The sequence below is a fragment of the Pipistrellus hanaki genome (genome assembly GCF_964339955.1).
Source record: "Pipistrellus hanaki genome assembly, chromosome: X".
NCBI classification, from domain to species: Eukaryota; Metazoa; Chordata; class Mammalia; order Chiroptera; family Vespertilionidae; genus Pipistrellus; species Pipistrellus hanaki.
Window position 1 is genome coordinate 64,011,223 of NC_140524.1, and position 18,292 is coordinate 64,029,514.

General features: G+C 39.3%; 1 protein-coding gene across 1 annotated transcript in view; it reads right to left on the bottom strand.

Moving 5' to 3' along the window:
* The window catches only part of TAF7L (TATA-box binding protein associated factor 7 like), a 31,023-nt gene extending 15,460 nt beyond the window's left edge, over positions 1-15,563 (bottom strand). Inside the window, exons 1-7 of the mRNA XM_084869758.1 lie at positions 15,409-15,563; positions 11,650-11,732; positions 10,511-10,589; positions 8,029-8,162; positions 7,086-7,212; positions 6,781-6,836; positions 251-323 (exon numbers count right to left, since the gene is read on the bottom strand). Of these exons, the coding sequence (XP_084725884.1) occupies positions 251-323; positions 6,781-6,836; positions 7,086-7,212; positions 8,029-8,162; positions 10,511-10,589; positions 11,650-11,732; positions 15,409-15,421 (565 nt within the window). The 5' untranslated portion in view covers positions 15,422-15,563. The remainder of the gene's footprint in view (positions 1-250; positions 324-6,780; positions 6,837-7,085; positions 7,213-8,028; positions 8,163-10,510; positions 10,590-11,649; positions 11,733-15,408) is intronic.
* Between the last annotated feature and the right edge of the window lie 2,729 nt (positions 15,564-18,292).

Consider the following 18,292-nt stretch of genomic DNA (forward strand, 5'->3'; position numbering starts at 1 on the left):
AAATCCAATCACTTTGCACCAGCAGCATGCGCGTGAGTGGAGCCGATGTCCTCAGTGCATGGGAATTGCAGCAGTAGGAGTGGGGCTGTTGGCAGATAAGGGACCAGGGGCCACAGTGGGAGGGGCCAGGTGAGGGCTCAGAGTATGGGCCGAGACCTGCACCTGTGCCAACCGCAGCCTCCTGGCCCACAGTTCCTTTCAAGGTGCATAAATTCATGCACTGTGCCCTTCATTTAATATAAAAGGATACGGACACCGAAAGCTTCAGCATCAGAACACAGCAATCTTTTCACTTCCTTTTCTGAATCAGGAGAGTCAGTGCCCTGGACCAAAGTGGGGAGTGGGAAGAATATTAGTAATGCCATTTAACACCCTGTGTTTTCCAGGAAAGCCCTTTTCCTATATACAAATTCAAATAATTAATCCTCTTTAAGATATCCATCCAAATTTATACTTTAAGTAATGCTAATCATGAAGAAATATTCTCATAAATATATTTTTATTGATTTCAGAAAGGAAAGGAGAGGGAGAGATAGAAATATCAATGACAAGAGAGAATCATTGATTGGCTGCCTCCTGCACACCTGTATGTGCCCTTGACTGAATTAAAACTGGGACTCTTCGCCAAAGCCGGTTTGGCCCAGTGGTAGAGCGTCGGTCTGCGGACTGAAAGGTCCCAGGTTCGATTCTGGTCAAGGGCATGTACCTTGGTTGTGGGCACATCCCCGGTAGGGGGTGTGCAAGAGGCAGCTGGTCGATGTTTCTCTCTCATCGACGTTTCTAGCTCTCTATCTCTCCCTTTCTCTCTGTTAAAAATCAATAAAATATATTTTAAAAAAAAAAAACTGGGACTCTTCAGTCCACAGGCTGACACTCTACCCACTGAGCCAAACAAGCTAGGACTATGAAGGAATCTTGACCAGGTTCTAGATTTGTGTATGTTAAGCTTATTCTTTTTCACAATCAAATTTCTTGAGACATTTAATCTTTTTAACCTGCACCTCTATGTTAAAGACCTGTCTCAGAGATGCAACCCTTAGGCCTCAATTTTTAACTACTTGTCCTGACCCACATTGGCAAAGAACTATAATTCCTTATTTGATATTTAAAAGTAATTTAGTTTAAGATCCAAATTCCCGGATTCCACTTCCCCACATCTTTATTATTTAGATATTTTCCTATTAAAATATGGGTCTTAGCTATATCTTCTCCCTTAAACCAGCTTTAGATAATCATCTCCACAGCAACTGATTCATTATGCCACAGATAGAAATTAGAACTTTGAGGGGGGATAGCAATTGCAAAAAACTGCTGGTAAAAAATTAACCCTCACTTCTAAGAAATGGCTTTTTAAATAAATATCAGAGAGAAACCAATATGGTGGCAGAGGTAAACTCCTAAACTGCTACCTCACACAACAATTTCAAAACTACAACTAAAATACAGAACAGATATCATGCAGAACCACAGGAAAGCTGGCTGAGTAGAAATTCTACAACTAGAAGGAAAGAGAAAAGCTCACAGAGAATCAGAGGAGTTGAAAAGGGCTGAGGTACAGAAACACCGGCAAAGAGAGGAAGGGCAGCTGAGTGCCTGGCTGGCTTTCTCTGGTGGGAGGGAAAAGGAGGCTCCTGACTGCACTGAACCCAGTTCCGACTGGATTGAACTCCAGTTTCAGGCGAAACCCCATGGACCCAGGCTCATATGGAGGGAGTCTGGACTGTCAGGTAGAGAGAAAGGCACATGGAGACTCAGGGGAGCTGAGATGGGCAGGGGTTTGGAGGCATGTGTGTGAAAGTGCACGCAGAGAAGACTGACTGTGGAGGTTTCTGCTGGCTTTCCCTAGCAGAAGGGAGTCAGAACCTCCTGATTGCATTGAACCCCAGTTCTGTGCGAGCCCCTGGGGACCCACACACTTATGAGGGGTATCTGGACTGTCAGGTGGAAACTCAAGGAGTCACAAAAAGGCAGAGTTCTGGAGGAGCACATGCCAGTGCACACAGATAGGACTGACTGCTAACTGTGCCCATGGCTGGAGGAAACCTTAAGCTCCAGACTTCTCTGAAATCCAGTGCTAGGCGAGAATCTGGCAATTCAGATTCATTGGGGTGAAACTAGACTGTCTGGCAACGGGCAAAACTCGAGGGCAGTTTTCTCTTAGAGATGCTTGCAGCGATTTACCAAGGGACACTGAGACCCAGGTGCCTCGGGCAGGGCTGACAGGAAGCCAAGACTGTCTGCTCAGCCCTGAGACTCTGCCTCATCCAAGCTGAGCACAGAGGCTTTTGCAATTTTGCAAGTCTGGTCCCATAAGGCTGTCTCCAGCACAGAGGTCTCCTGGCGTAGACACAGCTGATACTCACAACCAATTGACCTGGAGGTCAATTCCTCCCAGTGATACCAATAACAATCAAGACTTAATTACAACAAGGCTGTACACACAGTCCACAAAGGGATGCACCAAGAGTATCCAGCACAGGTAACTGGGGAGGCTGACCCACTGGACCATATAGAACACCTAGCACACAAAGCGACCCTATCAACTCAGGGAAGCAACGAAAATGCGGAGACAAAGAAACAGATCACAAATGAAAGAAATGGAGGAAAACAAATGACTGGATATAGAGATCAAAACCACGATTATAAGGTTTTTCAAGAATTTCCAATAAATTTAGCGAGACCCTTGAAGATATGAAAAAGAACCAACTAGAAATTAAGCATACACTGACTGAAATAAAAAAATATTATACAGAGACCCAACAGCAGACTAGAGGAACACAAGAATCAAGTCAAAGATTTGGAATACCAAGAAGCAAAAACCACTCCTACAGAAATGCAAAGAGAAAAAAGAATCCAAAAAGTTGAAGATAGTGTAAGGAGCCTCTGGGACAACTTCAAGCATACCAACATCCGAGTTATGGGGGTGCCAGAAGAAGAGAGAGAGCAAGATACTGAAAACCTATTTGAAGAAATAATTATTGAAAACTTCCCCCACCTGGTGAAAGAAATAAACTTACAAGTCCAGGAAGCTCACAGAATCCCAAACAAAAGGAATCCAAAGAGGACCACACCAAGACACAGCATAATTAAAATGCCAAGAGCAAAAGACAAAGAGAGAATCTTAAAAGCAGCAAGAGAAAAACAGTTAATTACATACAAGGGAGTACCCATACGATTGTCAGCTGATTTCTCAACAGAAACTATGCAGGCCAGACAGGAGTGGCAAGAAATATTCAAAGTGATGAATAGCAAGAACCTACAACCAAGATTACTCTACCCAGAAAAGCTATCATTCAGAATTGAAGGTCAGATAAAGAGCTTCACAGATAAGAAAAAGCTAAAGGAGTTCATCACCACCAAACCAGTATTATATGAAATGCTGAAAGGTATTCTTTAAGAAGAAAAAGAAGTAACTTAAAGATAAAAATTATGAACAACAAATACATATCTATCAACAAGTGAACCTAAAAATCAAGTGAATTAAAAATCTGAGGAACACAATAAACTGGTAAATATAATAGAATCAGTGGCATAGAAAGGGAGTGGACTGATGATTCTCAGGGGGAAAGGAATATTGGGGGTGCAGGAAGAGACTGGACAAAAATTGTACACCATGTATGAGGATACTGGGTGGGAACCTGGTGGAGGGAAGCTATGGGGGATAAAAGGAGAAACAATTGTAATAATCTGAACAATAAAGATTTATTAAATTTAAATAAATAAATAAATAAATAAATAAATATCAGAGTAAAAACGCAGATTAGAATACAAGGGGTCACTGGCCAAACTATATCTTTTCCTCTAGGAGTTATCAGACATTAATCAATGAATTCATTTTTCAGTGAATAAATTCAGTGTATGTGTGGGAGTGAGGATTAGTGGTGAGAAGAAAGGCTTGAAAGTGACTTTTATGATCTATCTGTTTGAAATTAAGCTATGAAATAAAATATACTAAGGGCAAGCAATAAGGTTATGACTGCTCTACCTCAGTAAAGCTGACTTCTTCAATTTATTTGAAATTAAACAGCTATAAAATAAAACATAATAAACAATGAAGTTATAGTACGATTGTTGTACTTCACTAAGGCATAAAGAGTTCTAAAACTAGTCTTAACTTAGGTTTACATTTAGTAGGCATTCAATGAATGCTATAGACTGACAATATAAAAGGCAACTATATTCATAGATTGAAAGACTAGTAAAGATGTAAAATCTCCTCAGATTAATCTAAGGTTTGATGAAATTCCTTATCAAAATTCCAATAAGATTTTTCTATAGATGTAGACAAAAACTTATTCTAAAAGGTAATATGTAATCTTTTTGAAATATGTTTTTAAATTGATTTTAGAGAGACAAGAAGGGGGGAGAGAGAGAGAGAAATATTAATGAGAGATAAACATTAATTGGCTTCCTCCTGCACACTCCCCCACTGGGATCCAGCCCAAAACTTTGGCATGTGCCCTGCCTGGGAATTGAACCAGTAACCTTTGGTGCATGGGATGACACTCAACCAACTGAGCCACACTGGCCGGTCTTATTCTAAAATTTATATGGAAAGGTACAGGCTGTCCAAAAGGTTAAAACAATCTTGACAAAGAAAAATAAAGTGAGAACAGTCATCTTGATTTCTCAACATTATATAGCTACATATGATATTAATGGAAGGATCAACACATTGATTAATTGACCAGAACAAGGAACTCAGAAAAAGACTCACACAAATATACCTAACCAATTTTTGACAATGGTATAAAAGAAATACAATAGTGGAAGGATAGGCTTTTTAACAAATGGTGCTGGAACAATTGAACATGTAAAGGCAAATAATAATAATAATAATAATAATAATAATAATAATAATAACCTTGAACTAAACCTTATACCTTTTATAAAAATTAACGCCAAAACAAATTGTAGAATTAAATGTGAAATCTAAAATTTTTAGAAAAAAGATATAGAAAAAAAATCTTGAAAATCTGGACTGGACAAAGAGTTTTTTGGCTTGACACAAAAAGTAAGACCCTTAACGAGAAAAAAATCAATAAAATGGACCTCATAAAAAAAAACTGGGAAAAATATTGCAAACCAGATATCTGACCAAAAAGCCCTAATATTTAGATCAGAACTCTCAAAAGACAACAATTTAAAAAATCAATTTAGAAATGGTGAAAGGCATGAACAGACATTTGACTGAAGTGGATTAAACACATGGCAAATACGCAAACAAGTTCAACATCATAAGTTATCAGGGAAATGCAAATTAATACTACAAGGAGATCACTACACATCTGTCAGAATGGCTAAAATAAAAAATAGTGACAACCCCTAATGCTGGTGAGGATATAGAGAAGGTAGTTCACACATACATTGTTGGTGGGAATGTGAAATGGTACAGCCACTCTGGAAAACAGTCTGGCAGTTTCTCATACAATTAAACATGCAACTACCATATGACCCAACAATTGCACTCCTGGTCATTGATCCCAAAGTAACGGATACTCATGTTCACACAAAAACCTGCTCACAGCTTTACTTATAATAATCAAAAACTCGCCGAAACCGGTTTGGCTCAGTGGATAGAGCATCGGCCTGGGGACTGAAGGGTCCCGGGTTCGATTCCGGTCAAGGGCATGTACCTTGGTTGCAGGCACATCCCCCGTAGGGGGTGTGCAAAAGGCAATTGATTGATAATTCTCTCTCATCAATGTTTCTGACTCTCTATCCCCCTCTCTTCCTCTCTGTGAAAAATCAATAAAATATATATTTAAAAAATAATAATAATAATCAAAAACTGGAAATGACCCAGATGTTCTTCAATGGGCGAACAGTTAAACTGTGGTACATTCATACCATGAAATTACTCAGCAATAAAAGGGAATTAACTATTGATACATGCAACAACTTGCACAGATATTAAGAAAACTATGCTAAGTGGAAAAATGCCAATCTTAAATATTATATATTGTAGGTTTCCATTTATATAACATTCTCAAAATGACAAAATTATAGAACAAGTTAGTGATTTCCAGAAGTTAGAGACTAAGGGTAAGCATGACTATAAAATGGCTAGATGAGGGATTCTTGTGGTGTCAGAACTCTTTATTATCTTGACTGTATAGGTGGAGACATGAACATACATATAGTATAAAATTTCAGACAACTAAACACACAGACAGAGGAGTAGAAGTAAAACTGGAGAAATCTAAATAAGATTGGTGAATTGTAATAATGTCAGTTTCCTCTTTCTGGTATTGTACTATAGTTTTGCAAAAAGTTACAATGGGGAAAACTGGGTAAAGGGTACATGGTAACTCCCTTTTTTTCTAACAACTGCACACAACTCTATAATTTTTTTTAAGTTTAATTAAAAAATAAAGCCAAACTACAATACTCTGGTAGCTTGCTCATGGTTCTAAAAATCTGAGGTAAGGTTAGGAATATAACCACAATTCCCAATTCTCAGGTTCTACATGGGTTCACTTTAAAACCAAATCTTGTAATTGAAAACTAAAAGCATTAGCAGAAGGTTTCAAAATCAAGATACAAACAGATCCCTAAAGGACTAGCCTATAACCTCAAGGATCAGGTTGGTTTTTTGTTCACTATATATTTCCAACTGCTAGCATGCAGTGCCTGGCATTTAGCTCACATTCAATAAATGTTTATTGAACATATAAATGAATGAAAAATTAATCCCCAATGAACTATTTCTCTTTTCCCCCCACCCCCTATAATCCTCTTCCAATCCACCCTTAGGGACAGAAATAGCATGAAACTAACCTTTTTTGTTGTTTTGCGGAACCTTTTCTTTCTGACATTCTTAAGTGGTGGAGTAACTAAAATAAATTTAACATAGTGAAATGTATATAGTATTGATGGTAGTCACACATCTATTTGAATTTGACAAAGAGAAATGTCATGTTATAAACTACTGGCTCATGACATGACTCATTCCTTAAATAATGTCTGGATGCCTAATAAACCAAACGCCCAAGTGTTGTAAAATGGGTGTCTGGTTCACAAGTAGTTATGATTCAATAGATAAATGTAGTGAGCCAAAATGAGCAAAAGGGCTGGTGACTTACTGCCATGCTTCCAGGCATATTTTTTCCGTCTCCTCTTTTCCTTTTTCTTGATTACTTTAAGATCAGTAGAGGTAACAGGTTCTTCTGGAGAAGACTGGGGACCACCATCAGCAGTGCATACAAGCATCTGCATTTAACAAAAATGAAGACTTTGACTATGGACATAAACCTTGGATTAGTAATGAATCATGATCATTCTTACCACCAGAGCATAGAAGTAAGGACAATGTTACTTGGCATTTCGAGAAAATCAAGTATTACATACATTCGGATTCATTCTGTGTCTTGGCATGTGGAGTCTGTATGTGGACTCTGAGTGGGTTTTTTTTTTTTTTTTTAGCTTGAGTGTTTAACACTGTAGAAGGAATGTGTTTAAAACAGATATATCCTAGCATTTTGATTTAGAAAGAAAACAAAAAATCAAGAGAAGAGATTATAAGAACCAGTGTAAATCTCAACAGTTAAAAACATACTGTTTTATCAGAGAGTTCAGAAGAAAATCCAGATGTTCATCTATTTCAAATTAAAGTCACTAGAAGTGGCAAACAGGGGGCTCTAAAAGCTACCTGGATAAAATAAAATAGGGAAAAATTATGAATAAAACACTAAACCAGAACATGACATTGTATTTCTGTGCAGTTGAGCTGGGAATTAGAAATAACAAGCAGCCATTCACCAAGTGTAAAGGAGCACGGAAAGAAATAGAAAAGGGCCCTGGCTGGGCAGCTCAGTTGCGTAGAGTGTCATCCCAATATGCCAAGGTTGTAGGTTCAATCCTTGTTCAGTGCACATACAAGAATCAATCAATGGATGCATGCATAAATATGTGGAACAACAAATTAATGTTCTCTCTCAAATCAATAAATAAAAACAGAGAAAGGGAGGGAGAAAGGGATTCCTAGAAGGATGTGAGAGCTAGGAGATTAAGAAAACTCATCCATACTTGGGAAATATCTGCTGTTTTATAAAACATTTTATTGTCGAGAGTCTTCATACTTCCAATAACGCAAGGCAAATCAACCACCTTAGCAGTCAGTGAGACATCTTTCACCTCAACAGTTGCATGACGTCCATCAGCTAAAGAGAAGCAGGAAATATTAAAGTTGACATCTTCTTCATGTACTCTTAAACTTCCTAGAGTTTGAATACTGAGACAATGTGTGGGATAAACTAGTCTTTCAGTGAAATCTACTATTTCTCATAGTGCTAGAGTTATATATGCACTTAATAACTCCCCAAAGGAAAAAAGGCAGAGTAAATGGAATACATTTTCCCTCAGTTTGTGTCACTGATCAAAAGTATCAAATTTTCTTAGTAATGGTTGTGAACAAATGTGGATAAAGTAGTAAATGTTTCATTCTCATCTTGAAAGGCAAACACCATTCATTCAAACCCATTCATTTTGATACCATAAGAAGCATTCAATCATGTCATTATGCATGGGTGTTTTCAAAGGGTTGGGTGAAGGAAGGATTTATCCTAGAATTTTGGTAGTAAGTCTCAATTTATAACCTCTAGTTAGCTTCACAAATATAAAATTCTTATAATCATCAAACACTGAAAAAAATATGTAGCCCTGGCCAGGTGGCCCAGTTGATTGGAAAATTGTCCCATATACCAAAAGGTTGCTGATTTGATTCCAGGTCTGGGCGAGTATGGAAGGCAACCAATCAATGTTTCTCTCTCCCTCCCCCCCCCACATACACACTTCTTCTCTCTACAATCAATAAACACATCCTCAGGTGAGGATTAAAAACTTTTAAAAATAAAAAGTATGTATATTATTAATATACTATAGGTCTGGTGCACAACATTGGTGCACTGGCGGAGGGGGCGCCCTCAGCCTGGCCTGTGCCCTCTTGCAGTTCAGGACCCCTCAGGGGGATGTCCACCTACTGGCTTAGGCCCGCTAAGCCGGTATGTGGACATCCCCCTGAGGGGTCCTTAGTGCTACTACGGAGGCAGGAGAGGCTCTCGCCATCACCACTGTGCTCCCCAGCCTGTGCCTGGCTTCTGGCTGAGTGGCACTCCCTCTGTGGGAGTGCACTGACCACCAAGGGACAGCTCCTGCATTGTCAGCCCCCTGGTGGTCAGTGCATATCATAGCGACCGGTCATTCCACTGGTCAGTCTATTTGCATATTAACCTTTTATTGATATTATATAGGATATACATATACTCATATACTGACGACTCTGAATCCTGCCCAGATGTCTTAAATATGGATATCTTTTGAGGAGTCAAGTGTAATCTTCTAAGAGTAAGTGAAAAAAAATGCAGAACTATATTTGACATGACCCTTTTTGTGTAAATTAATTTTAAAAACGGAGATTATTTAAATGATGATATTATGCATAAAAGTTTTGTCTGTAAGGAAATACAAGGAGAAATTGTTAATATCACTTATCTTTAGCACTGACTTCGGGGCACTGTGAAAGAGAGTTTTGCTCTTCCTTTTGAACTTTTTTGTTTTATTTGAATTTTCTAGCCATAAACTTGCATTGCCCTTTCTAAAAATGTCAATTGAGTTACTAGAGTGTGGGCTTATGGACCATTTTATATTTCCTTCTTTATATACTCCTCTGTATTTATTTTCTTTTTAACATAAAAAATTTATTGAATAAATACCATGTATTGTCATGTAAAATTAGCTGAACAAAAGGACATTCTATAATTAAAAAAAAAAAAACCCTCTGCAGCTTTTGATTAGCAATAGGTGATCCAACTAGAATTAAAGTCAAAGTGACAATCACAGTTTAAATGCACATACACACAGATTTTCAAGGCATAGGTTGTGCTTCTATATATTTATAAAACCTAATAAATGTTGTTTAAAAGAGAGAAAGGTGTGTCACCTTTGTAAACAAAGAACAGTACATTCATTTGTTATAGTCAGAAATCCCAAAGCTTGTATGTAGGAGACAATCAGCAGCATGCAAATCCCACAGTTGACCCCCAAGTTCGTTCTTATACACATTTTGATAATTACCTCAAGTTGTATAATATCTACTTCCTTTCCTCTTAAAAGAACAGATGGGAATGATTTAAGCCCCTCTTAGAGTCCATCAAGACAGAGAACACTTCTATTCTTTTCAAATCCTTAGTATGGAGTAGAGCACCTGGCATAGAGCAATCTCTTTTTTTTTTTTTTAAATATATTTTATTGATTTTGTACAGAGAGGAAGGGAGAGAGATACAGAGTTAGAAACATCGATGAGAGAGAGTCATCGATCAGCTGCCTCTTGCACACCCCCTACTGGGGATGTGCCCGCAACCAAGGTACATGCCCTTGACTGGAATTGAACCCGGGTCCCTTCAGTCCCCAAGCCGACGCTCTATCCATTGAGCCAAACCGGTTTCGGCACTAGAGCAATCTCTTAATAAGTTACTGTTCAATGTATGGTGAGTGGATATTAACTACTTACAAGACAAGTCAATTTTTAGTTTATCTTTCATGGCGACACTTCCGGATTGCATCATTCCCCTGACAGTAGCAGCATGTTCCTAAAAAGGAGATAAATTGACAAATTAGAAGGATTGTCTACTTGGCAGCTAATAGAACAGATATGTCAGAGACAGTCTTTCTTAAAACACACACACACACACACACACACACACACACACACACACACATTAAGCCTCCCAAACGTTAGGAACAATGCCACATACCATTAGATACCATGCATTGTGAAGGTCAATTTAGGATGAGGTGAACTCTAATATCATTGTTGATTTTTAGTAGCTACAGTTAATGCCTTCTCCTAGTTCTATATTCCTGCCTCTCACTGCTGCCTTTCAGTTATAGTTGCTAAAGAAAGATTTAGCTGCAGTTTACTGAATACACTAATTAACCCTAATGGGAGAAGTAACTTTCTGAAGCCCATCTTAATATAGTCTTGTAGACTAAACAATACTTGAATATAGGTCTCAATGGGGGAAAAGAACCTAACACAATGTTGAGAGGAGATTTAACAGCCTTGTATGGTGATCAGTTGGAAGAACATAGTGCTGGTCCTTCTCACTAGCCCTTTTGAGGTGACAGAAAGGATTTCAGAAAAGTCTTATGTTGGCTGTCCAATGAGCAGGCTGTTGATACTGAATCCATCATTGTCACAGCTGCTTGCCAGGAAATCAACCCCCACGATAGGTGGTATGTACAGGACAAAAGGAATGCTGCTAAAAGAGTACACGCTGGGATAGGACTGCTTAATAGAACATGATTCCTGGAAAACAAATGTTCTCAGTTTTTATAGCCTATCTTAAGTAAAAATGGTACAGAATCCAAGCAGAGCTAATACTGAAGATATTGCCGAGACCGGTTTGGCTCAATGGATAGAGTGTCGGCTTGGGGACTGAAGGGTCCCAGGTTTGATTCCGGTCAAGGGCATGTACCTTGGTTGCGGGCATATCCCCTGTAGGGGATGTGCAAGAGGCAGCTGATCGATGACTCTCTCTCATCGGTGTTTCTAACTATCTCCCTTCCTCTCTGTACAAAATCAATAAAATATATATTTTTTTTAAAAAATACTGAAGATATTTGCTCTGAGATACAAGGGTTTCTTACCGGAGGCAGACGCAGTATAAACTGGTTCTCAATTTCGTAAGGAGGTTCCTGCAGGGTTTTACTCATCTCTGGATTTTGAGTTTCTGAAAACAAAAACAAAACCAACAGAAAATCACCAAAAACTCCTCTTGTTCCCTCTGCTAATCACTTCTGGCAGTACTGGTTAAATTATACAAGGTCTGGCCCATAATCCTCACTGGACTGTTGTGTGTGTACAGTTCTGAAATACCTTATTTGAAATAACTTCTTTATTTTAAAAATTCTTTTTTTTTTAATATATTTTATTGATTTTTTTACAGAGAGGAAGAGAGAGGGATAGAGAGCTAGAAACATCGACGAGAGAGAATCATCGATCAGCTGCCTCCTGCACACCCCCTACTGGGGATGTGCCCGCAACCAGGTACATGCCTTGCCCGGAATCGAACCCAGGACCCTCCAGTCCGCAGGCCGACGCTCCATCCACTGAGCCAAACCTGTCCCGGCTATTTTAAAAATTCTTTATCTTCCCTACAATACTTGAAGATTTTCAAAAATCAACCCAAATAACATAACAAATAAAGTCAGAGCTGTTATAAAACATGATTTAAGGACACGGACACTGGGGCGGTGGGGGCTTGCCCAGGGTGGGAATGGCTGGGGGGGCGGACGGGTGTCAATTGGTCAATTGGAAGAAAAGGAGACATGTGTAAAACTTTAGACAATAAATAAATAAGTTTAAAAACATGATTTAGTCTTTTTAATATTTTTAGACTCTCAGATAAAGGACTACAATTTCACCACTTGTAAGTGAAGGGGGTCAGGGAGGGATAAGTGAAGCAAACTACATTCCTCTGCAGGAGGGTGCCAACTAAAGTCAGAAATCAACCCCCAAACCACTGGCAGAAATTTTCCGTGATTATTAGAAAGAAATAAGTGCTACATTTTAAATATCATTCACTATAATTGATTGGTAAGAACTAAACAAGCCCATGGGGGAGCAGGCAGCTTTTTAACTCTAGAGCCAGCATAAATAGCTCAGAGCTACCTTTCAAAAAGTCCAGTTCTGGATGTGAGGGCGATCTGGCTGCGACATCTGTCACCCCATTGATCACCAGGGTTGATTCGGCTGATCTGGCTGGCTAGGCGGGTGTCCCCCTCCTCCCTCACCGATCCATGTGCGTCCCTCCCGAAGCTGCGCGCTCGGTCGAAGAGGACGACTTTCCCCCAAGAGGAGAGGACCGGTCTTTGGTCAAGGGTATACGAGTAGCTGCGCTCCCCTGCTAGAACCTCCAAACAAGCTCTCAAAAAGTCCAGTTCTTATGGATAAGCTATCTATATGAGTACACCTAACTTCATTGAATAGACATTCCTGAAAGATAATATGAAAGACTATAAAATCCAATTTGATTTATTCATTTCTACATTTACTATGTTCATTCTATGTGTAGGCACTACATTGAATGTGTTAGGTCTATTATTTTGTATAAGCCTCACAACATCACTTATTTGAAATATCTCTAAAAGCTATTTAAAGGAATCCTAAGACATATCCATTTATATTTTAAAAATACACCTTTTGTCGAAACCAGTTTGGCTCAGTGGATAGAGCGTCAGCCTGTGGACTGAAAGGTCCCAGGTTTGATTCCAGTCAAGGGCATGTACCTTGGTTGTGGGCACATCCCCAGTGGGGGGTGTGCAGGAAGCAGCTGATCGATGTTTCTCTCTTATCGATGTTTCTATCTCTCTCCCTTCCTCTCTGTAAAAAATCAATAAAATATATATATTTTTAAAAAAATACACCTTCTGTAAAGTGTAATTAATCTTTATGTTTCATCTTATTTTCCATCTATTTTGGGTAGATTTTGAGAGGCTTGCATTTTGGGTTTTAGGGCTCTCACTTCTTCTGAGGAAACTTTTCTCAAAAGTGGAAAGAAAGCAATGTACATATATGAAACCTGACAAAGTTTTATTAGGTTCTAAGAACATTATACTATACATAAAGTTATAAAATCTTATACCTTAAGTTAGATTAATGTACAGCTCCTAATACTCTGTGAACCATTAACTGGGCTCTGAGTTTTGAACTTGAATATCATTTAAAAGCACTGGAACCTTTTTTTTTTTAAAAAAAATAATCACATAGTCTGAGACCCTATTATGGTGAAATCACTCACCAGTTATAATTTCAATCCTTTAGTATGACTTCAGAAACTCTCAGAAAGCCATAGAAAGCACAAGAGAAGCCAGCAGTGGAAAAGCAGGCAGCCAAGATGAAAGCGAGAAAAGGGCAGGGAAAGAGAGACATTGCTTATTTATGACAATCATTTTTTTCTTCCTGCTTCATACAGTTATATACACACAATGTAAAATAAGGGGGGGGATGTTAATTAAAATATACCAAATTACATTAAAAATCTTGGGGCTGAGAACATTGTATAACAGAACAAAAAGTAATAAACACTTAAGATTGGGAGCAGAAATACAGATATTTAAAGAACTGGCTGCTAAGCAAGATTTTATCAGATCTGTAGTAAGTTTTAGAGTTCTCAGCAGAACTAAGACTTGGACGTTTTGTTCATTTCAATCCTTTTATTTTGTAAAAGAAAGAATGTAAAAATGGAAACTTTCAGAGAAGGTGGGAAAACAAGGTTGAAATGAGTTTTTAATGTTTTAAAGTTTGTCACCTGCATTTAACCAATGAACTGGTTGTTTCATATTTAAGAAAAGGCATCCACTTTTTTTCCTGGCAAGCATTCTGGATACATAATTAAATTAATGGGACTTCTCTCGACCATTCACCACCCCCAAGCTCCATCTAGCTTCAGTGAAATTAGACTTGGAATTAGAATGATAGCTAGGAGGAAGGCACCAGACAGCATGCTCCATGCAGCCTAAGTCAGCAACAGCCAAAATTTGCATTTTCTGAAGTTCATAGCGGCTGGCTGCAGTTTGGAGGCAATGACCCTCCCTCCTTATTCCAGGGACACAAAGCTTCCAAGGGAAGAGCCCAGCTCATAGACTTTGAGGTTCCAGCCTTCGAGCCCCGTCCAGGCTAGCAGGGGAGGCAAGCACCTCGTGTGCACTGGCACACGGTTCTAAGCAGCCCCAGAAACCTCCGCCTGGCCAATTCACCTGCTCCTCCTTTGGCTCGCAATGGCTCCGGAAAGGCCGCGGGGAGGAAGACCCCCCTCTGTGCCCTGGCGGTTCCAAAGGGGGTGTGAGTGGGCTCCAGGAAAGCAAGCCATGGAATCCAAGGGCAGGCGGTGGGTGGACTGTGCAGCCACAGGTAGCAGGAGAGGGCACAGCCCCTCCCCACCTCGCCACGCCTCCGCGCCGCCTGCCGGAGCTGACAGACCAGTGGCCTCGAGGTGGGATCCTCGCGTGCCCGGTGAGGTGGGGTTGGGGGGAAAGGTTCAAGGGGCGCAGGCTGCTCTGGGATCTCAAAGAACAAGGCTTCAGAACAAATTCTCTTGGTACAGGGCAACCTTCGGAGTGGCCACAGGGCTTTTACTAGATATTTGTAAAAGGGGTGGCACATTCGGTTGCTGCTCGCCGGATGACAAACATGCCACTATGCAAACCCATTAAATAATTAGAATCCTGCCCAAACTACTCTAACATATTAGTTGTCCCCTCTCCTCCACAGAGTCATTATTTTACATATTTGGACAGGAACACAAGTTACACCAATTTCTCCTCAAGGGGGTCGCACGGTTCAAATAAACTCCCCAAAATATCCTTAATATTTTGGGGGGCGGGGTGGAACATAAAGCCACTTACCTTGACTTTCCATTAAGTTTTCCAGAGGAGGTCTGGCAGCCCCCTGGGCATCACCTTGGGCACCATGGTCGTCAAAAGTTGAGGTGACTTGGTCACTCGCAATTTGGGTGCTGTGAACATCGGCAGTTTCAGTTCGAGAGTCGACAACAACTTGGGGATCTTGGAAACTTATAGTTTCTGATATTGAAGTTGTTGGTATTGAGTCACTTTCCATCTCTTCGGAGAGCTGTCCCTCAGGGTACTCCATGGTCTACCCACTTGAGGTACTAAAATGGCTCCCTGCTCAGTCATGTGACCTGAACCGTTCTAGTACTTTCCATAAAATGATGTCAAAGGCATCCTCCTTAAAGGCATAGGGATAATATTACAGATATTGTGGGTTCCTGTTAGACATTATAGCCACAAAGTCTCTACTGCCTAACACTTATCCAAACTTAATTATAATATTTTTGGAACACTAATTATTGTGCAACTATTTCTTTTGAATAAATGATTTTTTTCATTTAGTGAAACTAAATTACCAGAGCTTCAGACCTGGACAAAATTGCTTTTGGTCCTTTTTAGAATTCATCCACCTGGCCTTGAGACTACTACATCAAAGGTTATGATACAAAATATACCAATGAAATTTGGTTTTCATTTATAATATTCGTGAAGGCATATATTACATCAAAATATAATTTTAAAATAACTCAAAAGGAAAAAATTATACTTTTGGTAACTGGGTTGAGTGTATGTTTTCAGTCATATGGGCAATGTGAATTGAGTAATTAACTTTCCTTGTGATGGCTGCTATGATGCTCAGAACCCATTTTGCAACACACCTATAAAAACTGTAAACCTTATTGGCATATGTTAATTTCTTTTATCTTAAACAGTCTCTCCCAATTCCCTAATTATTTTTATTTTGTGATAAGTAACACTGAAAGCTGCTTTAAAACTTTTAAAAAGAGAATTCTATATAAATATTAGGTAATTTAAAAATAGAGCTCTTGCAAAATTGTCACAGGGAGCATCTCCATGGGTGGAGGTGGGGAGCATAGTCAGCTCACTTATAAATTCAATCACCTGACAAATGTTAATTAAGAATCTACTGTGCCAAGCTTGATTTTTTTTAAAGTTAGTTAATTGACCCATGTCACACATCTAGTAAATGCTTAAAATATGGCAAGAGATAATTAAAATATAGTAAGAGTTCATTAAAATATGATAAGACTTAATTAACTGACCCATGTCATACATCTATTAAATGCTTAATATACAGTAAGAGTTTCATGGAAGAAGGTAAAACTTAAAATACAAGCATACACATTATGTAAATTTCCCCTTACTGCCAGATTTCCCACCCTTTTCAAAGGAAGAGGGGAATAAAAAGTGCAAAAAAGGAAAAAAGTCATGAATTATGATTTCTCTTGGTAGGGGAGAACTAATCCCAGAAGTAGCACCGATATTCTAATAACCTGTCATATACATACTATCGTGCTGTCAAATATATATAGAATATATTTCTAGGTTCTGTTCTGTCTGTTGCTGCCTTTCCAATAAGTTCTTCTGGACCCATCTCCTCCAAAGCTTTCCTCTCCTCCCCCAACTATGCTTCAATCAGTTTCATCATTATAGCAAATACTAGTGACCCAGTGCACAAAATTCGTGCATGGGGGAGGGGTAGCACTCAGTCTGGCCTACACCCTAGCCAATCTGGAACCCCTCGGGGGATGTCTGACTGCTGGCAGTTGGACAGCCCTCTTGCAATCCAGGACTGCTGGCTCCTAACCTCTCACCTGCCTGATCGCCCCTAACGACTCTGCCTGACAGCCTGATCACCCCCAACTGCCCCCCCTGGTGGCCTGATCATCCCCAACTGCCCCCCCCCATGCATGCCTGCTTGCCCCCAACTGCCCCCTCTGCTGGCCTGCTCGCCCCAACTGCCCTACCCTGCTGGCCTGATCACCCCTAACCACCTCTGCCTTGGCCCCACACTGTGGCTTTGTTCAGAAGGACATCCAGAAGGTCTCCTGGTCCAATTAGCATATTACCCTTTTATTAGTATAGATGTACTTGCATGTATTCCAACAGAAAGTTATTGCATTATATGCCAGAAACTTATCAAAGGTTAATAATAGCTAACATTCATTGAATGCTTATTAGGTACTCAACTCTTTGCTAAGTAATCTATATATATTATATTATTTAACCCTCATAATTGCTCTGTGAGTTTGGTGTGACTATGATCCTGGGGTTGTTTTTTTAGATGAGTAAACTGAGATTTTTAAAAGTTAATTAACTGACACATGTCACACATATAGTAAATGGACTTAATTTAAGTCCAGTCTTACTTGACTCTATGTCTATGTCTACATTCTCATACCTTCTCTATATAATTACATGTGCAGTTATTCTCCATTTCCCGCTCCCCAGAGTCTTCTTTCTGTCTATAAATTTGCCTATTCTAAGTACCTCATATAAAGCAGAATTATACAATATTTGTCCTTTTGTATCTGGCTTCTTCACTTAGCATAATGTTTTCAAGTTTATCCATGTTGCAGCATTATCAGAATTTCATTTCTTTTAAAGGCTGAATAGCATTCCATTATAAGGATATATCACATTTCATTTATCCATTCATCTGTCAATGGACATTTGGTGTGTTTCCATCTTTTGGATATTATGAATAATGCTGTGAACATTGGTGTACAAGTACCTGTGTGAGTCCTTGAGGTATATATGCAGAAGTGGAATTGTTGGATCATATGGTAAATCTGTGGAACTTTTTGAGGAACCACTAAACCATTTTCCATAGTGGCTGCACCATTTTACATCCCACTAACAATGCACAAGATTTCAGTTTCTCTACATCCTCACCAACACTTACTATTTTCCAATA